Source organism: Barbatula barbatula (genome assembly GCF_947034865.1).
Source record: "Barbatula barbatula genome assembly, chromosome: 19".
In the NCBI taxonomy this organism is placed as follows: domain Eukaryota; kingdom Metazoa; phylum Chordata; class Actinopteri; order Cypriniformes; family Nemacheilidae; genus Barbatula; species Barbatula barbatula.
This window is the reverse complement of record NC_136782.1, coordinates 8,725,397-8,752,686: the sequence shown is the minus strand read 5'-3', so window position 1 is coordinate 8,752,686 and position 27,290 is coordinate 8,725,397. Positions and strand designations below refer to the sequence as shown.

At 37.9% G+C, this 27,290-nt stretch overlaps 3 protein-coding genes across 4 annotated transcripts in view; 1 reads left to right on the top strand and 2 right to left on the bottom strand.

The window, feature by feature from the left end:
- The window catches only part of arhgap35a (Rho GTPase activating protein 35a), a 63,478-nt gene extending 59,779 nt beyond the window's left edge, over window positions 1-3,699 (bottom strand). For both annotated transcript variants that reach the window (XM_079481728.1, XM_079481729.1), the window contains exon 1: window positions 3,077-3,699. The gene's annotated coding sequence lies outside the window, so the exon portion shown is untranslated. The remainder of the gene's footprint in view (window positions 1-3,076) is intronic.
- Window positions 3,700-5,215: 1,516 nt separating this feature from the next.
- On the top strand, window positions 5,216-10,377 carry ap2s1 (adaptor related protein complex 2 subunit sigma 1). Its single transcript, XM_079481689.1, has 5 exons — window positions 5,216-5,399; window positions 5,809-5,958; window positions 6,566-6,679; window positions 7,616-7,675; window positions 9,202-10,377. Exons 1-5 carry the CDS (start codon window positions 5,397-5,399, stop codon window positions 9,301-9,303), a joined length of 429 nt encoding a protein of 142 aa, XP_079337815.1. The 5' UTR covers window positions 5,216-5,396; the 3' UTR covers window positions 9,304-10,377.
- A 752-nt stretch (window positions 10,378-11,129) lies between these two features.
- rab4b (RAB4B, member RAS oncogene family) lies at window positions 11,130-25,996 on the bottom strand. Its single transcript, XM_079481897.1, has 8 exons — window positions 25,800-25,996; window positions 21,195-21,275; window positions 20,348-20,462; window positions 20,195-20,257; window positions 18,866-19,020; window positions 15,262-15,357; window positions 14,546-14,724; window positions 11,130-14,343 (listed from the first exon to the last, which is right to left on the bottom strand). The coding sequence occupies exons 1-7, from the start codon at window positions 25,813-25,815 to the stop codon at window positions 14,609-14,611; spliced, it is 642 nt and encodes a 213-aa protein (XP_079338023.1). The 5' UTR covers window positions 25,816-25,996; the 3' UTR covers window positions 11,130-14,343; window positions 14,546-14,608.
- Window positions 25,997-27,290: the final 1,294 nt, after the last annotated feature.

Below are 27,290 nucleotides of genomic sequence, written 5' to 3'. Positions count from 1 at the left end.
TGGTTGCTAAGGCATTGCTAGGATCTCGCTTGCTAGCCCACCCCAAGTCTGGATATTCCAGCCTCTAGATATGGCCTGGGTTCCTCCTTCAACATAAATCTATGGAATTTCTTTCCAGTTTTATCGTTTTCCAGGGAAAAAGCGTAATTCAAGGGAAAAAATGACACCTAAAATACCCTATCTGAATCTTCTGGCAACCCGTCCTATTGGCCAGACATTTGGCAGATGATCAGTGGCTAGAGTTTGAAACACAAGGGCTTAACAGATCACAGAAGCTTCTGTTCATGCAAATCACACAGATATTAGCAAAGGAGGAAAGCATATAGAGACGTGCTTGTCCAACAAATGCTCCTATTAGTAATAATGTCAACCACAAATGGCTAAATACCATACAAATTATGGCTAGATCTGCAGCTACAGCTGCAAATTAACACATATATTGATGTCATACATGTACAGCCATGGAAAAATATATAAGAGACCATTGCTAATTTTCTAGATGTATTGTGTCCATTCCAGCTTCTTTTGAATTATAACTAAATCAAACTATAGGGGGGACATAAAGTCATCCAACAGCAACGTGAAAGACTGACAGCATGACAAGAAGACACATGAAAACTTTTCCTAAATACATTACAATTATAATTATAAAATACAATTATTTACGTGCCTGTATATACTCATATAACCACAAACATATTATATGCATGTAAAGGTAACACAAACAAGAGGAATGAAAGATGAGCAACCAGACTCACATAAAGTTATGACTCTTATCAAGCATTTCCATCGGCCAGCTTGAAATATTTGTGAATTTCTCAGAAAGCAAAGCCGATTCTGGTACAGATTGCCATCGCTCCGTCTCTGCGAGGTCTGTCTACCTGTTGCGGAGAAACGAGTCACGGCGACAGTTTGATTCGGTCTCTGCACCGAGTACCTAGCCAGCCATAAGGAAAGTTCTTGCAAAATTCTCTCCGCAACCTTAGCTATTAACCTTCACTTAGCTGCGTACCAGTAAGAAGAAACATGACAGTTGTGCTCAAGGCCTGAAGAGTATGATTACATTGAACCCATCTGCATTCTTAACATTACGGCTGGGGGCTCGTAGGGGTCTCTGTTCAGAAACTGAAGATCTTATAGAAAAGTCAAGATACTTGACAGTTTTGAAAGTTTACACTGCGTAACAGGAAGGTCGTATAGCTACCGCGATTGGTGATTTATTCACGGTGTAATACAGGAACAGTGTTCAGATACGTGAGCACTGTTGCTGGGTTTTAGAGGAATGTACTCCCCGCAACCTTACCAAAACAGCCATGATTAAATACCACTTCAAAGGAGCACAGTGTTCAGATGGAGGGCGCTCAGGGGTGATATTTACTTACAAACAACCAGGTGAACGATCACAGGGCGTTTACAGTCACGTCTCGGTTTACTGCCTAACTATTTATGCAATTAATCTGACCATAACATTTTAAAACACCCTGGAAACGTGCCAGTTTGCTTTTCAAGCACGTGGTTTACCCTTTTGGCCCTATTCGATGAAATAGGGGAAATGCCCAGGGATTATGTCGGAACGCACATTCCAGTCCTTCAATCCTGATTTGATGAACTTTCCTCTGCATGACTTTATCGAAGGAGCAACTTCTCGCTCGGTTTTACTCGATCAACAAAATTCCACAGCGTCTGACTCTCTGATATTCCTGAGTATCTTCAAAGCCATGTTGTGTCTTCCCCGAAGAACAAACAGTCCGTTTCGATTGATGTTACGTTGTCAACGGGGCTTAAAAATGATACTACTGAATCAACAGGGCAACACGTCACAAAAACATATTTTCTGTAGCAAACATTTAGCCTATCGGCTAAGGGCCATAGTCTAATCTGTTACACGCCTGACAGCCAGTTCAACAAATATACACCGGCGATCATGCACACACAAACCACCACCCGGAATATATAAAGTAATGGGACTGTGCCAAGTTTAGACAGGACATTTACGATAGTCAGAGAGATAAAGAACAGCCTAATACTATTAGTTAGTACTTGGAAAAACTAACAAGAACAAGAGAGTATTGGTGGTCACGTTTTAAGATAAACAGGACCGGCTGTTTTCAAAACAACCAAATATCAACCACATTATAAAGGCCAGTCCGTATCTTTACTATGTATTATATCCCTGCTCATGAGATGCCGGGAAACATTTGACCAGCAGACAACTTCAAACCAAATACAGGACTTTTATGCAACCCAGTCAGGCCTGTAACTTTGACAAAGTGAGAGAAAAAAACTCAAACATACCAAATGCTGTGTAGTTATTTCTAAACTGGTGATACTGATACGTCATACAACAGGAGTGAATGGATCAGGAATGAAGAGAAACACGCCACGAGTTTCTGTCTGTAGATGAGAGCAGGTCACTAACAGCTGTTTTTGGATCATCACCAACTTATTGCATTATACACACCGAAGTCAAATCTTTCTCAACTAACCAAATCATTCTGTCCAGGACAAAATCAGTGACTTGTCGTCACTTGGATGAATATGTAAACTATTGTTGCATTTTGTCCAGAGCAACGTTACAAACAATCAATGTATCATATTTGAGAAACGTCATACTTTAGTCTGGAGAGTGCAACGTTATGAAAGAAAGACCATTTCTCTCCCATTCCAACAGGATCTACACAAAATCCTACATTTTATAAATATTATTCGCGATTGTTACAAACCAACGTGGATTTTAAATGGACTAAGTGTCGCCACATGACCGCTTTAATTCTGGATACATTCGTTTATCATATAAACTGGTAAACATGTTTCAATGTATCAAGTATCAAACTCTTGATCCGGTTGAGGGAACAATAAACCAAATGATCGCAACATTATGGAAGCCACTCTTTCAGTCAAGTGGGATAATAAACCAGCCCTTATTTATCATATACAAAGTGCAACATCTCAGTAAAATAGTTTTTATAGTCTGAGGTATTTTCATAACAACCCGCGAATTAAAAAACAGTTTGATCCGATGGGATTCGCATTCAGGAAATATACAGGAAAGGGGAATAAAATGACTGATGCATACCACAGCATGCCGCTCTCTTTTACTCCTGAATCTGCAGCAACCGGTTGAGGAAATTGATCAAGATGAGAAATAAAACGAATAGTCCAGCAGGAGTCCCGTAAACATCAACGTCTGCCTTCTGCAGCTGTCCGATCCCGATGCGATCCCTTCTTCCAATGACGGATCGTATTCTCAAAGTTTACAACAATCTGATGTGCGCGTCTCTTCCCGATTCCAGCACAAAAGACAAAAAAACATCGAAGAAATCTGACTGGATTATCGGATCGCCGTGTTTCTTCTCGGAAAGAGCGGGGCGTTGAACGACAGAGAGGAAAACAGCTTTGTATCGTTGTGTCTTCCCTTGGGTTCACCACGTTGTTTTTGAGCACTTAAAATTTCCTTTGTTGTGTCCAAAACGTCTCGAGTTGCTCATGTTTATCGCGCAGTTCAGTCGTAAACGCGCAGTCTGACGAAGCACGGCGCGATTTCCCCGCCGTGGAAAAAAGGACTTCTCCCAACGTAAAAGCGAAATTTAGTGATGGCGCGTGTGCGAACGCGTGTGTTAATGTGTTTTTTCAGCTTCCCGATAATGGCGGCCCTTCTCCCGTCCTCGGTCTCTCCTCCCTCCTTTGCTCAGAGAGAATAGGAAAAGCTGTAGTCTCGCGCATGGACACAATTACAGCGCGCGCGCGCGCACACGAGCACATTTTCAGCTGCGCTGTTGTCCGGAGGTGATGATCATTGATATTATCATTTATATTATATAATAATTATATATATATAATATTATATATATAATAATGTATATTATATAAATTATACACTGTTAAATGTGTATATAGACAAATACCATGTTTTATACGTTTATCTACATATCCGTTCGATATATAAGGAAACCTGGCCGGTTTTGAAAAGGCCAGTCATTTATAAGGCTTTGAGTTAAAACGCCATGCAAATGTGTGTTTTACTTGCAACTCTTATAAATTGGAATTTGATAAGATGTTTACAGTTATTTACTTTTAGGTAGGCACTAAAAACTGATGCAATTAGGCTACTAAATACTGAATGGTTGTAGGAATAAAAAAAAACAGAAGATTCAGATATTTGCAATTAATCATTTTTGTGTTTATCATGACACACAGTTCATTAGTAAAACAGCCAACATCCAAAACAGCAGCCTTTCACAACAAACTACTCTGGCGAAGTGAAGAAACTGCCAGAGGTCTCTACTCCCACCTCTGGACTGCAGCTGAAATATTTCTCAGTCCCAAGGGCCACCACATTCTTCTCTCGGGCAGTTGTGCAATGTCTTTACAATCAGAGACCCCCCCCCCACCCTTCTTAATATGTGCAGAGACCATGGCCAACTTTTTTAGACAATGTAGATCCATATGCTTCTAGCATAATGTAACAACTCATAAAAAAATAAGCGTGGAGATGACAAAACTGATTCATTCTTTATGGCATATATCAATGTTCAAATAAGTAAAAGTGAATGTTTTCAGACTGTTATCACTTCTAATGCCCATGCTGTTCATGAGATCTTAAAGTGATAGTTCACCCCTTGTCACTTCAAAACTGCACGGCTATATTTCTCCCACAGAACACGAAAGAAGATATTTTAAGTAAAGTTGTTACCTGGCCCCCGTTCACTTGCATATGTTTTGTGTCCATACAATAGAAGTGAACGGGGACAGTGTTATTCGGTTACCATCATTCTACAAAATGTCAAAAAGTATTTTGTGTTCTGCTGAAGATACAGGGTTGAAGTGACAGGAGTGTGAGTAAATGACAGAATATGACTTTAAAGTGATATCTGGCTGTGTAGGGTAAATCGAGACGCCAGCTGGTTGGTTGTAGCACTGTATTCCTATATTTAAAAATAAGTGTGGATGTGGAGACTAAATTCATACATTTATTTAAATAAAATTCTTCAGAGCTCATTATTATTCGTTTCAGGCTATTATTGCACCCTGTGGTCTATATGTCATACTGTTATTTCTTTAACAATAGCCTATTACATATATTACATATTTTTTGACGTCTTTCGAGTCATGTGCTATCGTCGTCAACGACTTAACCTGATACAACACGGTACTTGTAGTCTTGGAGTCACATTTTCTTCGTGTTCTTCTAGAAGAACGTTTGCCATTCAAAACTACAATATCCACAATCTCTAGCGCCAACGGCCTCTCGCTCGCATCCTGTCCTATGGGTGAAGCTATTGAACGGCTACGGCACATAGCTCAAGCTGCGATTGTTTCATTTCCTAAAAGAGATCAATTAAAATAAACATCAAGTAAATAACGCAGACGTCCTGGAGATATAAACGCAGAACATAATGGTAAGTCTTGATACTTGGTCGTAGCTTGATTCAATATTTTGAGTGTCAATTTTCGCCTCAGCTAACAGGCTAACGTTTATGTTAGTGTGATAAACGTCGATAACACAAACATAAAGCAAGATCATAACATAACATAACGATGTGGACTTAAAATTTATTTTTGTAATTTCATATAGAAATAGTTGTGAATGAGTAAAAAATGCCATTCCTAGCTATGTGGTGCAGGTTTCTGCAAAGCACGAGTATTATTCATTCTCATTTAACGTGATACATGAAAGCATTTAAAATGGCACCGATTAATTAGTGATGCTAAAACTACAAGGTCCTGCATCGGTTGGCTTGATTGGATGAAATGAAAGATTTTTAAGAATAAAGCCTTAACTTTTCTTTTTTCCCCACTTTTGTGCAGATCCGCTTTATCCTCATCCAGAATCGGGCAGGGAAGACCAGACTGGCCAAGTGGTACATGCAGTTTGATGATGATGAGAAACAGAAGCTTATTGAAGAAGTCCATGCTGTAGTGACAGTCCGTGATGCCAAACACACCAATTTTGTAGAGGTACACAACACTTCATACACATTGACAGCTGGATATGTTCTTCATAAAGTCTATTCTATCATGTGTTAAAGTGATAGTTCGCCCAACAGTGAAAATGATGTCATCACTTACCCGCTATATTGTCATTTCAAACCTTTAAGACTTTCTTTCTTCTGAAGAAAACAAAAGAAGATATTTTGAAGAAAGCCGAACAGCGCTGGCCCCCGTTCACTTCTATTGTTTGGACACAAAACCAATGCAGGTGAATGAGGGCCAGTTAACAACATTCTTCAAAGTATCTTCTTTTGTGTTCTTCAGAAGAAAGAAAGTCTTAAAGGTTTGAAATGACAAGAGGGTGAGTAAATAGTGACAGATGACATCTTTATTTCACTTAAACTCATGATACAGTATGTTGCATCAAACATTTAGACCATGCATATCAAGTCAAAATGAACTGTAATGCAACGACGAGTCATTAAAACATAAAACACAGTAATGTATCACAGTTTTAAATAACTAGATTCTCAATATTATTGTATCGCTACACTCAGATATCAATATAATATTGTCTGGCTTTGTCCCTGCAGATACCCACTCTAAATTTATGTTCTGTTGTTTATCGTTGCAGTTCAGAAACTTCAAAATCATTTACAGGCGGTATGCCGGCTTATACTTCTGTATTTGTGTGGATGTGACGGACAATAACCTGGCTTACCTGGAGGCCATTCACAACTTTGTCGAGGTAAACCATATCCAAATCAAGCCATCGAAATTCTTAAATAAACAAAATCTAAATGTCATTAGCTGTGATTCCTGCATTCGGTTCAGCAGCTAAAAAGCGTAATAATCAGAATTCTTAAATACTAAATTGATTACGAAGCACAGAATTCACAATTATAAATCTTTCTTATGCATTAGTAATAAAGGCTAAATGCAGATAAGATATGCAGTCTCTTACGTGACGTTTAGGATGCTTAGTTAGAAACGTAAATAGACTTTAATGAGCGTCTCTAATGGGCAGCATGATAAGTGGCCTCTGAACAGGTTGCATTGATGTGCTCTGAAAGTGTGTGCCTGTTTGTTCTTAAATACCAGACATATCAATATAAGCACACTTGTGGTCATTAGAAGAAACACTGTTAACTCTATGTTTATATTTATGTGTATGCTATTTGATTTTTAAATAGATTTTTTGCAACAAGATGAAAACAATCTTCAGTTAAATTAAGGGATCCCAGAGCTGCGGTGAGCTCTCTTGCTGGCGTTATTTTCCGTGTCTCAGAGACAGATGGAATGTGGCCGTGAGGGAAACCAGCGGCCAGTAGTTCAAGAACATTGTGAGATGGAATGCTAGGACTTCCTCTGACCCTGACTGTAAACAACCCCCCCCGTCATATCCCAACGTCACTTGGGCTCAAAGCAGCCCATAAGCTAAATGTCACCGGATTAAAAGCAACATCACAGCCACCCAGACACCCGTCACTGCTTCTACTAACCTAAAAGCAGCGTCAGTGATTGAAAATTATACATTTATTTAAATTAGAATCTGTATTCTTTGTAGAGTTCAAACTAATATAATTTTTGTGCAACCCGTATTTCTTGATTTCAGGGTTTAGACAGTAGATACTACTTACAATGAAGGTGTTTGTAACCAAAATGTTTTCCTCATACTCAACAGGTTTTGAATGAATATTTCCACAATGTGTGTGAATTAGATCTGGTCTTCAATTTCTACAAGGTAAGTGTAAAACTTCCTTTACATTAAAAAAACAAAAGAACAGCGTACAAGTGCCATTTGGGTTGTGTGGAACTTCAATTTCCTTTATTTTTAAAGATGCAATTACCTCTATACCACCATCTTAGTTTGAAATTGCAGGTTGGTTTTATAAATTGTCTTTGCTTGGGTTCACTTGCCGACCATCTTTGCAACCCCTTCTAGGCAGCTATTTCAGTCATAGCAAGACCTCTATCTTATCTCTTTGAATGAGGGAAGACAGATTTTTCTCAAATCTATGGCAAATAAATAGCATATACTGTATCCAGCCAACAGCAACTCATCTATAACTTTTGTTTTTAGATCTTAGATTGCGCAAAATGAATATTTTTCAAGGTCGCTTCAGCCACACGCAAGACTGTGTAGAGCTCCGGCCCATAGAATCATCAGTTTTTATTGATTGAACATTGGCCCTTTTTATTGGCAGGCGGTACCAGAGCGGCCATGTTTTCCCTTCCTATTCATAGTAAAGCAGTTCCAATTTAGAATTACTATCAAAAGGTTAGGCGGATAGGAATTGAAAGGAATAGGAATTGGATACTAGATACATCGTTTCAATTCTTGTGTGCAGGTTTTCAGAAATGTGCATTTGTTAACTTGTGATCGCCTCAAATCTCAACAAAGGACCTTATGAAAATCAAGCATATATGTTTTTAAATATAGCATTTGCAGTTAAGCACAGAAACCTCAAATGAACCAAAGTTTTATGATAGTAACTATAGTTTGGCCATGATGTAGTTAAACTATGGTAATAGAAACTTTAATAAATCAGACGAAACCTGGTTGCTATGTGTATAGGAGAGGTTTTCATTTTTTATAAAACAAAGTTATGGGTTGCAGATTAAAATCTTGACAAACTAGTTTACTCTTGTTAAATGAACCGTCACTTATTTTTGATAACTTGTCCATCACATCTGTTTAGAGATTACAGCCCATCTTAAAATGTGTTTGGCACGAGCAAAATGCTTCAGTTTATCATATCCACAAAGCATTTCAGTGAAAGGGACATTAGAGATTCACCGGCAGACAAACAGCCCAACCAGCCAAAACTAGAGAGAGATAAAGATGTAATTAGCTCTGTGTTTCAGCAGTAATGCAGCACCATGGCAACAGATAGCGGCTGCATAATTTCAACAGTCATACAATTAAGATGCATTTTCTGCGAGAGAGAGGCTGCCTTTTAAAGGGAATATTATAGAAAAAAAAGAGATGCTCTGGGTAATTACATTTGATTTCTGCCGCACTCATTACACAATGTATTTTTGAATCCACCCACTGCGTGAACAGAGTTTTGCCCAAAGCTGGTGAGCAAACAGGAAGTTGATTTAGGTTCGCTAAAATATTTCTCAATGCCTGATCTTTGGATACATTTTGTTACACTGGTTGAAAGTCTCTACATATCCTAAAAGTAAATCATAACGGAATGTTCGTTTATTGGGTGAACTGTGTCTTTAAGAGCAAACTTAAATTGATGTGTCTTATTGTTGTAGGTATACACGGTGGTGGACGAGATGTTTCTTGCGGGAGAGATCAGAGAGACTAGCCAGACCAAGGTCCTCAAGCAGCTCCTTATGCTGCAGTCTCTGGAGTAGAGAGCTCATTGTCAACCCATCAGTTATTCATCATTGCAATCGAGCCATAACATGTGTTTGTGTGTGTATGGGTGTAGTCGTGCTAAAAACGCAACAGTAAACATTTCACCTTTTCTTTACTTCTTTAAATATCATCCACAATTGAAGACTCTGCATTTTTGCATTTGGTTGATTATAAATCTTCATTCCCCTGTTATTTAGTATTGACCTAATTACTTCTCTGCATGCTTTGGCAGTGCCAGAATCGAATACTTCAGCAATTTTATAGCACAGTAGATTTCAAAAGATCTGACTGGCAACCTCGCCAAGCACATCATTAACACTAAAACCAGAGAACGGCCAGCAACTGCCGTAGCATTGAAGTGTATCGCTTTTGCAGGATCCACACTCTACACTACTATCCCTAAAAACATTATCTGGGTGATGTTTAATATGTTGAATAATTCCTCCACAAACACATCAAGACAATATTGTCTTATGGTGAAACGTCCAAATTAAATGCTCTATTACCACAACTAAATAAACTGTTTAGTCTAATATTTTCGTGATACTTGCATAAAGCAGTACTGTTAAGTTTCTGTTTACATACACATAGATCATGTGTATATTTTAAGTATAATTTTGATGTAATAACCACAGTCATTCCAGTCATCTAAACAAGTCTCTGTTGCCACTTGTTGCAATTGTATTGAAGTCTGTGGGTTGTGTGGAGAACCGGAGCCAGCGATTAGGGAGTGGTTTACAAACAAGGTTGCGTGGAAGAATGACGCCCGGGGAAATGACAAAAGATGGTCTAGTTTTAATTTCCCCTTTTGTGGCGCTGGTTCCCTCGGTCCAAAATCTTTATATCCACTGCTCAACCTTGAAACTTCGATTCAGAAGAACTGTCTTTATTTTGTACGCGTGTGTTTTCTATGGTTTTAGTCAAATTAGTCATCCCTACAAGATTGCAGAGTTAAAGTTGGTATAAGTGTTTTACTCTTGTATGTGTTTCTAAAAGTGTGTGTGTATATATATATATATATCCATGAAGGCGAAATAAAGAAATAAACCTGAAATAAGTATTCTTTATGTAATAATCTTGCGTTTTAATCACTCACAGTATGTTCTGGAAGAGCTGGATTCTTTAGATGTATTATGCTGCCATCTATCTGTGATAACATCAATTACACAAACATTTCAGTAGGTTTAAAATTTGTGGTTAAGATGCTTGTATTTGACAAAAAAATTCTACTCTACGGGATTGCCCAGTTTGGGTTAGTGTAACGTCATGACCACTTTTTATTTAAGCAAGGCTTTTAATCTAATACTATGCATTTACTTCATTTCACACCGTGTGCGATTTCTATGATAAAGACTTAAAACTATCCCTTTTTCATCATTTACTCACCCTCAGATTGTTCCAAACCTGTAGAAATTTCTTTGTTCTGCTGAGGAAAAGGAAGATATTTGTAAGAATGTCAGTAACCCAACAATTCTCATCCCCCATTGACTCCCATATTATTTACTGACATTCTAACAAATAATTTCTTTTCCGTTTATCCGAATAAATTTATACAAATTTGTAAATCATGATAGAATTTCTATTTGTGGGTGAACTATCACTTTAAACAATTTAGATCATTTGGTTCTGTACCTTTCAACTTTGAATAGCTAAGAAACAAGTTCTCAACTGCCCAAGTGATTTGTTGTTCGAGATTGTCACCAGTCAACATCACATCTATGCAGGTTTGCCTGCATTAATGTGGAGATCAGATTCCGGACACAGCAGCAACTTGGTTATTGTCAGACTCTTCCGCCACACAAAACACAATACACGTTCAAATAACATAAACAGACAAGCAAACTTTAATTCGTCATCTTTAAAATTACAAGCACTCACCCCCCAACAACTCCAATAAACAAATTCAATCTTATTTACAGCATAATGATTCAGATTTACAGTATTTATGAATAAACAAATCACACCGGTTACTAAGCAACAACTGATTTTACGCAGTATTTTGAGCTACCCTTCAAATGCACTGCAGTGTTTCAAAATTATTTTGGTCATGAAATGCTACCAAATATCACTACAGTAAGTCATCAAATTAGGGATGCACCGATACCACTTTTTAAGGATCGAGCATTTTTTATTGGTACTCGCCGATACCGATGCCTGTTGTACAGTTGTGGTTTTTTTTCATGTGGCAATTTTTTTAAGAACAACACAATGAGACTAATGAACATATCAACATTTTTAACAATTTCGACTCATATTTAGAAAAAATATATCAATCTTATGTGCTTATCACAAATTTTCAAAGCCCAAATTTCACAGTGTCCAATAACCTCCAAAGGGCAAAACCAAGGACGTAAGCGTGCAGATTGCCATGCCTGGGTCATCATCATTGATTTACACTGCTAAAGGCTGACGTTGTGTCTGCTGCGTCTGGTGTCTCTGTGTGCACTGGAACGTTCTGTCAATTACATCACGTGAGGTATCGATCTTTGGTATCAGGGAATTTTTACGAGTACATGAGCTTGGTATCCGGCCCGATACCGATATCGGTGCATCCCTACATCAAATGTCAGATGACCTGGGAAGTCGAGTTCTTCTAACATCATGTACCACATACGGTATCTATAAGAGCACATCATGCAAATGTAAACGGGGAACAATTGGAAATTGACTAAACAGTGCATCATCAACATTAGAGGAATGTTCCGGATTAAAAACAAGTTAAACTGTGACAACTCATCTGTCAGGTGCTGTCGATTACTACGGAAAATACCTGAAACGCATTCTTGGAGAGAATATTTTCTTTGGAAATCGAAAGCTGCAGATTTGTTGATAAAGCTTAACCTGTACACCCATTTGTTCACTATTTTGGATCTAACACATTTGTTTAATTACGATTAAGGTTAGGAACAGAAAACTGAAGTGACGGTGGTTAAAGCAACGAATAAAAACCTCAGCAACGAGCAGTTCACAGTAAAGGATCATTTTAAAAGAGCTCACACACTACTGAAAGCATATTACAGCGATGATCCAATGTGAACAATCGTGTGGTTAGTCTGTTAAGGCTTTGCTTTGTGCTCGAGGAGATGTGGACGTCTCCACCCTCCTCACATTTACAACTAACAGAACGTCCACAGCTGTCGTGATGAGAAAACAGCACTTCACACCACTGAAATGATGTCGGAATAGTCTTCAAGTAAGGAATGATCACACCTCAAATAATATACTCTCATTTAATATCATTAAATTATTATAAATTTTACAATTCTATAGGTACAGTTTATAAACAGTCAAAAAGTGCACTTGCAGAGAAAAATCAAGAGAAATAAAAAGCATGTATCACACAGACTGAGGCGGCTCTGTCTGTGGTGCATAATGATTATGTCATTGAGCGGAGAGCTGTGCTGGCCATCACCTCTAGATCTCTCTGTCATGGGTAACCAGAGCAAACGACAAACAAAGAAAAAACTCAAATAGTGACGGTAATGGAAAGTAATGTCAAGGTCTTTTAAAAGAGAAAATCCACTTTACAGTGATAGTTAACCCAAAATTATCTGTCCATTTCAAACCTGTATGACTTTTTCCTTTTGCGGAACACAAAAAAAGATATTTTGGAGATGGTCGCTAACCAACACCATTGACTTTGCATTGGATTTGTGTTCATACGACCAACGTTGTACATTCTTTAAAGTATCTTCGTTTGTGTTTTGCAGAAGAAAGCAAGTCATAAATGACAAGATGGCAAGAAAACGATGACATCATTTTAATTTCTCTGTTAACTACTCATTTAAATCTTTTCAATGTACCTTGTGGTGTCTAAATAAGGGTTTTGAAACTTTTGTGAATGTTATGAAATGGGTCAAATTTCACCCCAAAATACAAACAATAAATAATAATTAGCCAATCTTAAAGGACAATTATTATTTTGCATTGTAACATTCTTACTACTGTAATTGTCATTATAACCAAAAACAATTATCAGCAACATAATAAAATCTACTATGATGTACATTTTACAGTTACAGCTTCAACATTTTAATATTAAACAATATATTGTTTTCGCATTCCAGAAATGAGCTCCTGGGACTTGAGAAAAGGGGGTTTACAAACGCAAAAAGAAAAAGAAATATTTCACATTCTTTAAACAATATATAAATGTATATTTTGGGATAAAATATGACCCTGATACCTTGACTGTTTTAGAGCAACTTAAGTTTTAAGCAGTCAAACGTATGACCTAATAGAGAAATAAATTCTTAAAACGCGCATATCTTTGTAAAACGATGATGCATTTAAAATCGGGATATTCCTTATGAATGGAACTCAAACGTCAATAAATATATTTAACCAACATGTGTGATCCCAAGGTCCACGTGGAGTGTGACTGATGTTAAAATGGATGATAACCCCCAAGCCAGGGCAGCGGTGAAAATCTGATATGCTCCTTATAGCAGCAACCAAATCCTAACAGATGTTCCTTTTTTCCCATCAGCTCTTTTGTGCTTTCAAGAGCTCTGACTGCAGATGTGTTAAAGATGCAAATGCAAGAGCAGTTTCAACCCAAAAAGTAGATATTAGCATCTAAACACTGCTAATTTGGTTTTATCATCTTGCATTTGGGAACATGGCAATGAAATGAAATGAAACAACAGGGGGATCATTCAAATAAACACAAAAAAGTCAGATGTGTTGATGTATGAAATGCTGCAACAATGGTTTTTAAGACCTGTGAAATGTATCTACTGGTTTGTTGAATGATTTAACCCAGTCCATTGAAGTCTAGTTGATGGCCGTTTACCTTTTATGAATGAACTGTTAGGATCACAGGACAAGTAAAATACACGCAGTCTGTCAGTCAGATCAGTATTCACCTCTACTGCCCGTGTTCCTGCCCGGCTTAAAGAGTCCGGGGAGATCTGTCCTAGGCCGAGGGCTTTAATTCTGAGGTCAGAGGTTAAGTTCTGAGTTGGACTTCTGAGAAAACGATCAAGATGTGTCTGGGTGTGGTATGATCTGTGCATACCCAGAAACACCTGGAGCTGAAAAAGAAAGTTCATTAATGTTTAACAACCTTCAAGTCGCACAATGACGATTTGTCGCCTATACAAACAGTCCCACCACGAACTTAGGCATTTGGTTGCTTGAACAAAGCAATATTTAAAACTATATAAGGTACAATAGATTTGTCCCTCGGGTAAAGAAATGTCAAATGAATATCATTGTGTTTTGAACGTCACTCACCTGAGTGAGGGGAGGTTGGGTGTAGAAGGATGGAGTCAGGAACCGGTCAGGGCGTCCGGACCCCTAGCAGTTACACTGCTGCTTGGTCTGTGCAGCAGACCCCCGGGGCTGTCTGAGCTGCCTCAGGGATGCGTCTCCGTACTGGATCCCAGAACCCATCCGCTCCGGGTCTAACTCACCTTTAATTGAACAGCAAGAAACATTAAATAAACCTTCATTACCTAAACAATAGTTGCGCTTAAAGGGACAGTTCACCCAACAATTAAAATTCTGTCATCATTGACTCACCCTCGAGTTGTTCCAAATCTGTATAAATGTCTTTGTTTTGGTGAACACAGAGAAATATATTTGAAAGAATGCTTGTAACCAGTTCTCGGCCACTATTGACTACCATAGTAGGAAAAATTACTTTGTTATTTTCTTTATTATGTTGAACACAAAAGAAGATATTGTGAAGAATGTAGGACAGCAAACAATTCTGGGGCACTTTTGACAACCATTGTCATTTGGTGGCAAAGTACTGTTTGCATTCAATTTTACAAGCATTCTTCCAAATATCTTTCTCTGTGTTCATCAGAACAAAAACATTTCATTAGATTTGGAACAATTCGAGGGAGGGTAAAAAATGACCCTGTCCCTTTAATGTGAAAGGTTAGAGATAAATTATACCAAGAAAATGAAGTCATAAAAACGACCCGCAAACAGTTTTCTGTTACCTGACTCGATCTTGCTGAGGATGATGCGTGCACATTTGAGAAAGGCTTCCTCTACGTTCTCCCCCGTTAAAGCACTCGTCTCCAAAAACATCAGCTCTGGGTGGAGGACACACCCAAATATTCATGTCAAACATCTTTTTTTCATAAATGTCCTTGTGGACACTAATAATCATCATTGTCTATCATCATTGTCACAGTTTTGTTTCAAAAGCAGCATCAGCTGCTAGGTATGTAGAATTGGTCTTTATTTAAGTACTATAGAACATGTGACGTATAGAACATATAGAACAAAGACAACACTTTCTCCCATTGAGGACATCCAGAAGAAATTTCTCAATGACTCCTCTCACCCCACACATAGACTGTTTACTCTCCTGCCTTCCGGTAGGCGCTTCCGGTGCCTCCAAACAAGAACCAGCAGACTAAGAAACAGCTTTTTTCCCAGAGCTGTTTCATTATTGAGCTCTGCCCCCCACTGATTCAACTACCTCTCTTACCTTGAACTCCAAGCTGCTATAACATCTTTTACATTACACTACAGGGCTGCATGCATGACTGAACTGTACACACCAGTACTTCATGTTATCTGCTCTACTGGACTGTTTACACACGCACAGCATCATTTGCACTCTATACTGCTCACTTGCACATCTGAAATATTTAACTGAATGCTCATTTGCACTAATGGACCACTTTCATAACTGCACTAATTTATCTACTGCACTGTAACTTCAATAACTGCATTAACTAATCTACTGCACTGTAACTCTATTAACTGCATCTAGTCATCTATTGCACTGTAACTTCAATAACTGATTTAACTAATCTACTGCACTGTAACTTCGATAACTGCATTAACTAATCTACTGCACTGTAACTTCGATAACTGCATTAACTAATCTACTGCACTGTAACCTTATTAACTGCATTAACTAATCTACTGCACTGGTACCTCAATAACTGCATTAACTAATCTACTGCACTGTAACCTCAATAACTGCATTAACTAATCTACTGCACTGTAACCTTATTAACTGCATTAACTAATCTACTGCACTGTAACCTTATTAACTGCATTAACTAATCTACTGCACTGTAACCTTATTAACTGCATTAACTAATCTACTGCACTGTAACCTTATTAACTGCATCTACTCATCTACTGCACTATAACCTCAATAACTGCATTAACTAATCTACTGCACTGTAACCTTATTAACTGCATTAACTAATCTACTGCACTGTAACTTCAATAACTGCATTAACTAATCTACTGCACTGTAACCTTATTAACTGCATTAACTAATCTACTGCACTGTAATTTCAATAACTGCATTAACTAATCTACTGCACTGTAACCTTATTAACTGCATTAACTAATCTACTGCACTGTAACCTTATTAACTGCATTAACTAATCTACTGCACTGTAACCTTATTAACTGCATCTACTCATCTACTGCACTATAACCTCAATAACTGCATTAACTAATCTACTGCACTGTAACCTTATTAACTGCATTAACTAATCTACTGCACTGTAATTTCAATAACTGCATTAACTAATCTACTGCACTGTAACCTTATTAACTGCATTAACTAATCTACTGCACTGTAACTTCAATAACTGCATTAACTAATCTACTGCACTGTAACCTTATTAACTGCATTAACTAATCTACTGCACTGTAACTTCAATAACTGCATTAACTAATCTACTGCACTGTAACTCTATTAACTGCATCTACTCATCTATCGCACTGTAACCTCAATAACTGCATTAACTAATCTACTGCACTGTAACCTTATTAACTGCATTAACTAATCTACTGCACTGTAACTTCAATAACTGCATTAACTAATCTACTGCACTGTAACCTTATTAACTGCATTAACTCATCTTCTGGACTGTAACTTCAATAACTGCATTAACTAATCTACTGCACTGTAACCTTATTAACTGCATCTACTCATCTATCGCACTGTAACCTCAATAACTGCATTAACTAATCTACTGCACTGTAACCTTATTAACTGCATTAACTAATCTACTGCACTGTAACTTCAATAACTGCATTAACTAATCTACTGCACTGTAACCTTATTAACTGCATTAACTAATCTACTGCACTGTAACTTCAATAACTGCATTAACTAATCTACTGCACTGTAACCTTATTAACTGCATTAACTAATCTACTGCACTGTAACTTCAATAACTGCATTAACTAATCTACTGCACTGTAACCTTATTAACTGCATTAACTAATCTACTGCACTGTAACTTCAATAACTGCATTAACTAATCTACTGCACTGTAACCTTATTAACTGCATTAACTAATCTACTGCACTGTAACTTCAATAACTGCATTAACTAATCTACTGCACTGTAACTCTATTAACTGCATCTACTCATCTATCGCACTGTAACCTCAATAACTGCATTAACTAATCTACTGCACTGTAACCTTATTAACTGCATTAACTAATCTACTGCACTGTAACCTTATTAACTGCATTAACTAATCTACTGCACTGTAACTTCAATAACTGCATTAACTAATCTACTGCACTGTAACCTTATTAACTGCATTAAATAATCTACTGCACTGTAACCTTATTAACTGCATTAACTAATCTACTGCACTGTAACCTTATTAACTGCATTAAATAATCTACTGCACTGTAACCTTATTAACTGCATTAACTAATCTACTGCACTGTAACTTCAATAACTGCATTAACTAATCTACTGCACTGTAACCTTATTAACTGCATTAACTCATCTTCTGGACTGCAACCTATTATTAACTTGTATATTGCACTGTAACTTCAATAACTGCATTAACTCATCCACTGCACTGTAACCTTATTAACTGCATTAACTAATCTACTGCACTGTAACTTCAATAACTGCATTAACTAATCTACTGCACTGTAACCTCAATAACTGCATTAACTCATCTACTGCACTGTAACCTCAATAACTGCATTAACTCATCTACTGCACTGTAACCTTATTAACTGCATTAACTCATCTTCTGGACTGCAACCTATTATTAACTTGTATACTGCACTGTAACTTCAATAACTGCATTAACTCATCCACTGCATTGTTACTTCAACAACAGCATTAACTCACATATTGCATTGCAACTTTAACAGCTAATGTCAATAATTTATGCACACTTAATCACTTGCACTATTGTTTAGTCTAAATTATTATCTGTTCATATCCACCTTTCATAGAACATACCTACTGTAAAAAAAAATCATAACTGTATAATATTTTCCTAATATTGTATTCTGTATTTATTCTAACTGTATATCCTGCACTTGCTAACTGCACTTCTGGTTAGACCTAAACTACATTTCGTTACACTGTACTTGTATATGTGTAATGACAATAAAGTTCAATCTAATCTAATGTGGGTTTTCTATTTCCGCCTCTAAGCTTCATGTCAAGTAAAGCTTTGTTATATAATTCTGTGAATTATTGTAGTGATGGTATTATAGTAGTTTCAGGTATTACAGCTCATGTCCCTTCACAGCCTGTTTATTTGAATTCTAGAATGAGTGTTTCTGCTGAAGATCATCTCTAACCGTTCTCCTGGGCAAAGCGAGAGGCTTCCAGAAAGGTGACCTCACGATCAGCATCCAGATCTTTCTTATTTCCGCACAGAATGATGACGATGTTGGGACTGGCCAGCGTCCGTGCATCCGTCAGCCAGTTAGTCAGAGCATTGTAGGTCTCACGACTAGAAAACACACAGACATCAGTTATCACCCATTCAAATCACACCGATTTCAAAGCAGTGTTATTTATCTGCAGACAGTTTTCACCTACAGGCCGTTGCTTTGGACGCGTGAAACCATAGGTCCTGTAGTTTTTTTTAAGAAACCGTATGGTACATTGACATCTAGCAGTTGAGCTTGGTATCGCAGTCAGGCAAGTTTAGCCAAGTAACAGTTCGTCTCAGTTTTAGCTTGTTATCAAAAATAATCTACAGGCACTCTATTATGTGTGAATGTGTACCGGAAGTTAAGGGCAGTCCACGAACATGTGCATGCACAGTAACGTTTGTTTATGTTGTTGCTTTGAAGCGGTCTATAAACTGCACGATACGTCAAGGCCTGACCTTGAAACTACTTCTCGCAACTGAAAATAAAACTGGATTACCTGCTAAACAAGCGTAGATATGATACACAAATCTAAAGCAAGACAAATTGGGATATGTGTTGACTGCTAAAATTATTGTTACATTTACACTCCATGAACTTTGCAGGGCTGAAACCTAACATTTCTTTTACAAACCTATTGTTTGGATGGGGGATTACAAAGGCAAACGTTTGTTCTTTGCAAAAATGTGACCAATGAAGCAATACATACTATATATTAACAGAGAATTCAGTCACTTGGAAAACAGGCTTAGCATAAACGTATCTTCACTTTTAATAATACAGTTTCTAAGAAATCATTTCTTTAGACTGCACGCATCACGCTTTCTTGAAACTTGTCAGTCTCCATGGCAAACATTACCCCATGGCCAAAATATTAGGCGAAAGGGTGACACGTCAACATAAAGCGATGAATGAGGGTCTGACAGTTTCTAAAGGATGACCCCTATATTCTATCCATCAACCACACACACATGCAGCCGAGCAAATGCACACGCTCCATCAATCTGTTCATTTTTGTTCAGTGTGTCTGTGCCATGTACAGCTGACACCCTGTTTAATGGAAAATATGATATTTTATTACCCAGCTGTCACTGTTTATTATTCCGTTCACTCTCTCTCCATTACTATGACAGCAGCGTGGCAACCGGAAGCTTATCTGACTGAACGCCGCTTTCATTCGCTCTTTGAGCTGGTTATACAAGCATTTGTTTTAAACGCTTCTTTAAGACTAGATAAAAAATGTGGCCTTACCTTGTGATGTCGTACACTAGAAGAGCCCCGGCTGCTCCACGATAGTAACTGCGGGTGACTGACCTATAAGACACAAGCGGTGACTGATCACGAACAATCAGAACCAGCGCACAGCAATGAGGACATTCTACTGGACCAATCACAGAAAAGTACCTAAAACGCTCCTGTCCAGCCGTGTCCCAGATCTGCAGTTTGACCGTCTTGCCGCCAACATTGACAACCCTGGAGCCGAATTCGACACCGATGGTGTGGTTGGAGTCCTGTTTGACTGTAAAATAAGTTGTTTGGTTCGCAAGTCGTACAGAATAGTGAATTAAAATCAAATGTGTCTTTTTCAGCGATGGACTTTTTTAACACAAAGAGTTGATCGATTTGGTTCATATGACTTATATATTGTCAGGAGGTGCAGATATTTTGTGCTGCCTGTATCTGCTTTAAGACTCTTAAGTGCTGTATTATATACATAACTATGTGTTCAGAGGTGTATAAAGACGTTATATAATGAAGTGTTATGTTTCTATTATCTTAGAATGAGTTATTTCTATCCACATACACTGTGGGTCCCCTTACATGGAGTTCACCATGTTGTTTCTACAAGAGCCCTAAATGGACAAACTGCTCTTTAGAGCGCGCTTCGTAAATCTCCTTCAGCAAAAAAGTGAAAAGTAACAACATGTTTGTCCTGTGCAGCCACCGTAGTGCTTCAAAAGGGAGGGTTGGAGTGAGCCGTTGGTTGCAATTAACAAATCTCACCGCTAGATGCCGCTACACTTCATACACTGGACTTTTAAATAGGCATCTGTGAACTTACTGCTTAACCTCGTGAATGAAATGTTTTAACAGTCTTATTTACATTTCAAATGCATGTCAAGCTACTCTCCTTTTCCCAAATCACTTAACATTCAACGTCCTTCTCTTTGTCTCTGCTGAATGCCGCAAGGATGAAAGGAAATTTTTACATTAAAGTCTTTGTGAGATTGAGACATTAATAAGCACTTACACTTGTTCTCTATGAACTGGTGCAGTAGGCATGATTTCCCAGTCCCAGCGCTGCCAATCACCAGGAACTTAAACAGGAAATCTGAAACCGAGAGAGAGAAAGATAATCAATATGAAAGTCGAGGTCCTCAGACAAGCCAACCTGGTTTAAGCCTTCTCTCATTCATTTTCATGTCAGAGAGGTCATTTTCTTGAGGTGTGTATTCTGTGGCGGAACACAAGAGAAGATATTTTGAGAAATGTCTGGGGTTTTTGTGTCCATGCCTTGGAAGTCAATGGGGTCAATGTTGTTTGGTTACCAACATTCTTTAAAATATCTTCTTTTGTGTTCTAAAGTAGAAATAAAGTCTTATAGGTTTGAATGAAATGAATGCTTTTCATTCTTTGGGTGAACTACCCTTTTAAATATTCTTTCAACAACAAGTAAAGCATAAAGAAACTACCTTAACAATGTCTTAACATTTCAATATTGAAAGAATAGAGTCGAGAATAATCCCAAAACAAATTGTAAAAAAATATATAAAGTATATATAGTTAATATGCAGTTTGTGGCTTTTATATTTATTAACACGATTAAATAACAAAGTACAACAGCCTTATGGGTTTGAGCCATCATTCAAGACATAATGACATCCTAACCGGGTGTCTTATTGAGCATGTGTGCTGTGCAGATGTTCAGTCGAAGTGCAACGGGTCCTGACCCGGCCCACACAGCAGACCGCAGGGTTAAGCTGCTGACCTCTATGAGGCTAGCCAACCCAAAAGCTCTTTGTGTCGTAAGAGAGCGCTGATAAAGTGCTATTCGTATATGTGGAAATGAGATCCACTCAAACAGAACAGACGTCACAGAGAAGAGATTCAGCATTGCAGCATGATCTTTGGAGATGATGGGTCCATCTCAGTCTGCATGGAACATTTGCAGTATGACGACAAGTGCGTATGGATCATTACAGACCATTATATACATTCTCAGTAAACTTCCCAGAAACATCAGCTCTATCCACAACCTGGTGAGCTGCCATTATGTTTACTGCCAAAATCATCCTCTGAAATGGAACATTACAAGTGACTGTTCTGGAACATTCTACATAGGGAGTGACTCCACTCGGAAGGTACATCACCAAAAGTGTGCTATTCATGTAAAGCTATATTGCTCTACTAATGATGCGATTATTCCAATACGCCAGTATTTCTCCACTTTGGAGGAAGGGTTCCGAGCTCCACCTGTCCCCAATCGCCCCAACAGAATGGTAATAAACTTTCTGTCTTGGTTTTGTCTGCTGGTGTTGTCTTCTATTCATTACATGTAACAAACTTATCCATTGTTGGGTTGGGCTGATAGACGTGACGATGTTGAGCTGGCAGCGTGATTCCAACAAATGGTTCACTTTTATCACGTCACTCGCGCTGCACGTTTTAAACAAATTTGAACAAGGCTAAGCACCATAAAACCTCGCACTAGACTAGTCTGAATTCAATCAGGCCTCACTTCATAACTGTGAAGCTTGCGCTGTACAGATGACTGAATTCAGGGGTTGGTCTGGGAGTTAAAAGTGGCCCTGGATTTCTTCAGAAGGAGCGGCCCACAAAACCCACCTCGTACCATACCATAACACAACAATGCACTGATGCACAAACCATTCTATAGCACTATGTTCATCAATGTAAACTTTCATGCCACCTTGCAAAGTCAATAAAATGTTAAACAGTAAAGGCCAGTTCAGTCTAAGCAACAAACAGAAATCAAAATGACATAAAAGCCTACTTAAACATTTAAATTTATTAAGTTAAATTTAAGTACTTATTGTAATATAAAGTAATGTCATTAAACTGACCAGGACATGGTGTGACTACACTTTGCTAACAAATATTGTTTTAAATCAGCTATAAAGTCTAAAATCAACATTATACAAGTCTTAAAAAGTTAAGTGTTTAGGATTTATAAATCGAGGAAAGAGGAGAGAAAAGAGTCTCTCTTTGGGCTTAATAAATAAGTAGCTAACTTATAAGCTTATTAAAACTATACATTGAAGACAAATTTGATAGTTCTGCAGTCTATTTAATTCATGCTAATAAAATGAAATATACACACAGTCATATCGTGTGCCTCATATGCTATAATCTTATCTGTTTCACTGTGTTTTAGACATGTTAACTTGAACACACGTCGTAAAAACACATCAAAGTTTTCCACAGCAAAACTCACATAAGTTAAGTAGTCTCTGTATCTTACAATTTAACATTTTTATTGTAAAACTGCTTGCTTTGTTTTGCTTGCCTTCTTACATCTCACTACACGGTCATCATTAAAACTGAAAACATGTTAAGCACCCGCCTGGCTTCTTTAGTCTGATTGGCTGTATTCCGCATGGTCTCTGTAATTTGATTGGCTGGAATTCTGTGAACGCGGTCTTTATTTAATTTGATTGGTCCATCTTTTGACATCGATGCACACTTGTTACTGCTCCTGCATTAAACCACTGGGACGCAGAAATCAGTGGATGGACTTTTTCATCTCCATAAAAAAGAGATAATATTATATGAAGATAAATCAGTGGCAAAAATGAAAATCTACATGCTCTCAAGTTTGGAACTTGTAAAGAAAGTATTTGTACATGTACACTAAAATGTACACTCACAGCCCAAATGTGAAAACAAAATACATTGGCAGGTACAAATGCATAGCACATATTTACACGTTCCCAGATTCAGATTTGAATTGCAACCACAAACAGGCATCTACAACCTCTCAAAACTGTCACTGCAGTTTCAAATCTACCCGCCTTGACTTTTGCTACTATTTTCGCAATAAACCTGTTGCAAAACTAACTTGTGCACTTGAAAGCTAAGAGGCGAGAGAAAGAGACGCATTTGATGACGTCATGCACGTCAATGTATATTTGGTGAATGTATACATGTATTCATAATGAGGTCATTATAATTTAAGAAATTAATAAGTTAGCTTTGACAAACTTTTAAAATAGGTTTTTGCATGTCAAATTTGTTATAGGCTTATTACGACAAAGTGCGACAAATTGTATTACAGTCCATTTTAACATCCCTGCCTTCATTGTGTTGTTTTAAAGAAGCAAAATGCAAAAGAATTGTCTTTTTTTGTTAACAACACCAGTGGAACTGGAAACTTGGTCAAACTTTAATTGAAAATCGAAACCAAAAAAGGAACAAAGCCGCTGTGGGTTTTCACATTTTTGTGACAGATGTAGTTCAACAGAGAGATGGAGAATGGCTGATCTCATATGCTTCGAATGACACAGTCACACTAACGTGCACATACAAACCTAGCCTTTAAGGAAAGAAGTATCTCAAACAGAACGACAGACACTTCGAATTTTCAGTTTTCATTTTCAGTTGCTATTCACAGCTGAATTACAGTAAATCTGGATGTCACTCACCCATTGACAGATGTTACAGTGAGGTCATGTTATACACAAGTTCAAGCGACTGTCTGTCTCTTATTAACTTTGGCCTTGGAGATTAGATTAAATTGGCTAAAGATATCAATTCGCTATTGAAGGGCTGTTACAGTGAGAGGGCAAGATGGTCATTCATTTTCTATTGGCATGGAACAGTGATTTGTAAGCCAAGAATACTGAAACAGACAGTGTTTCATGGCGGACTGGTGGGGGATTGAAGGAGTAAGACTCTGCAACACGAAACTCGTATTCACATGAACCACATTCATATTTTATCATCTGCAGCGCATCATTCAATAATACAGACCCGAGACATACAGCGTAACTAAATAGAGAATGAAATCATAAACCATGCCATCTGTAATATGTATTGTTTAATAAAACTGAAAACCAGTGCACTGCTTAAAAACATGACAAACACGGCAGTGGTGACACACGGAAAGCATCTGCAAACAACACAATTTCCATAACTGTTCTGTCTTTGACGGTTTCATGGAAAGATTCCCTCATTCACTGGAAACAGGTCAAGCGCAGTGCATTGTGGGATTTCCATCCTTTAAACTCTGAAATGTGTATTAAGAAAGTAAACAGATACAGGATATTGCACAATAGCCTACTGCAGCTGTGTTGCCAAATGTAAATAACGAAATCCACTTTATGGGACACGTTTAACTCAACATTATCGATGTGAATGACAGCAGGAATAAGTGGTGCTGGTGAAGAAGACGGTGTGTAAAAGTGTAAACAGCGCTCGTGATGTTGCTGCAGGTTTTGCGACACTCCTGTTAACGGAAGTGTCATGCACAGTGGCAACCACTGATGCCAAGTTAAAACATTTATTTAAGAGAAGAACCGACAGAGATGATCAAACTAGCGATTTTTGTTAATGATAACACACCGTTTATCCCAGCACACAAGTACACATTTAAGCACAAATGCTATTAAACCTCAAACAAGTACTGCAAATAGTTGACAGGCCTACTTAAAGCGCTTATAAACACGTATTTGTGAACAGTCTGACCGCACCGCGGTGGCAAAAAGGTGATATGATGATGTAAGATGTGTTTAAAGAAGTATGTTAACGCTTAAGATGTGAAATTGAGGATGATGTAGATTCGCGCAAGGACTCGCTAGCTTTAGCGCTAATAACAACTCAATGGAATTTTCTTTACCGTATGTCTCTGACATGTCGGTCCCACCGATGAAACCACTTTAACCGGTTCTGTTCTCTTCCTCAGATCGCCTTTGCTGTGATTTTGTTTCAGTGTGGGATGCTGGTGGTAGCCAACAGGCTAACTACTGCTGCTGCTGCTGCTGCTGCTAACGCCTCTCACCGTTTCCTGTTTTACAACAAGCAGTGCTCGTGCGCGGCGTGCGCGCAACAGGGGCTGATGTCTTGACGTAAACGAAACCAGTGTGGTAAATCTGTCAAGAACATTTAATAATCATTCTGAAACCCTAAACTTACCAAAGACACAGTACAACGTATTCAAATCTATGCTTGATTAAATAAAGCATATTTGTATTACTCATTTCTCCTTTATTACTTTCTAGAAAAAACAAATAGAAACGGTTTATTTTGAAAAATGTATAAACTACTAATAAAAATGGTCACAAAAAATGTACAACGTGACAATAAAAACTATGCATAAGATAAACGACCATAAATCACTATGCTGCTGTGTTCACGTGACCACACGGTGGCACTCCAACACCGGTCTGTGTGACGTCCTTTCCGAAAAAACTGCTGTATGCATCAGGATGAGTTTTATTCATCAAGTGTGCATACTCACAAGGAATTTGTTTTGGTTTCCAGGTTTCCTCTGATTGGTTGCATTATATACATAAGAAATAAAAAAAACATTAAAATACATATGTGCATGAACTACTGTACGAAGCTCTGTGAATACAATATGTATTTATAATGCATAATCTATGCATAAACATGATGTACCATATTTGCACTACAGTGGATACTTGACATGACAATTCAACAGCTCAGGTAGTAACATGAAACTTTAATGAAAGACTGAATTGTAATTTTGACTATTAGGTAGTGTAAACATTATGAAATGAATGAATTAAACCTTCAGAAATCAGTGAATGGTGATAAATCAGCCAGTAATATGGTCTGTATCTTTGCTGCGTAAGAAGTTAAACTTCTAAACTTCGGAATCAGTTCTCTCCTATCCACAAATGACTATTTCATGCACACTCTAAAGGGGCCCTGTGCACACATCTTCAAAGCCCTTGTCGCCCTGGACCGCCCAAAGGCAACAGGTGATAAATTACAGAACCCTCTGTCACTATCTCCATGATTTCCTCCCTGCCTTTGTTCTCCCTTGACAGATTGTCCAGCACATTTTTCTTTCTTTTTAAAGGGAGGAGGGAGCGCTTGCCCTATGGAGGACGGATGTTTTCTTAAGGTTGTCTAAACTTTAAATAAAACAGGCAGAAAATGAGGTTATATGCTTCGTGGCCTACAGGTCCTGCAATAGGTTTTAACATTGTAAGGTTTTTCAGTGAGAGATTGCGGGTGCCATGGTTGTGACCTTGGACAAACTGGTTAGAACAAAGATTAGAGCCAGGTCAAGGTAGTTTGTTCTGTTTGGTGTGTAAGTTAATAAAGAGGCATGTCAGGACATGCACTGGAACGGTTATGG

Excerpts from the sequence above, each read along its gene's own strand:
- ap2s1 (XM_079481689.1), top strand. Across the intron at positions 5,959-6,565 it reads AACACACCAATTTTGTAGAG|TTCAGAAACTTCAAAATCAT; the intron begins GTACACAACACT and ends TTATCGTTGCAG. Across the intron at positions 6,680-7,615 it reads CCATTCACAACTTTGTCGAG|GTTTTGAATGAATATTTCCA; the intron begins GTAAACCATATC and ends CATACTCAACAG.
- rab4b (XM_079481897.1), bottom strand. Across the intron at positions 15,358-18,865 it reads TCGCTTTGCCCAGGAGAACG|AGCTGATGTTTTTGGAGACG; the intron begins GTTAGAGATGAT and ends TCCTCCACCCAG. Across the intron at positions 14,725-15,261 it reads CCTCAGCAAGATCGAGTCAG|GTGAGTTAGACCCGGAGCGG; the intron begins GTAACAGAAAAC and ends GTTCAATTAAAG.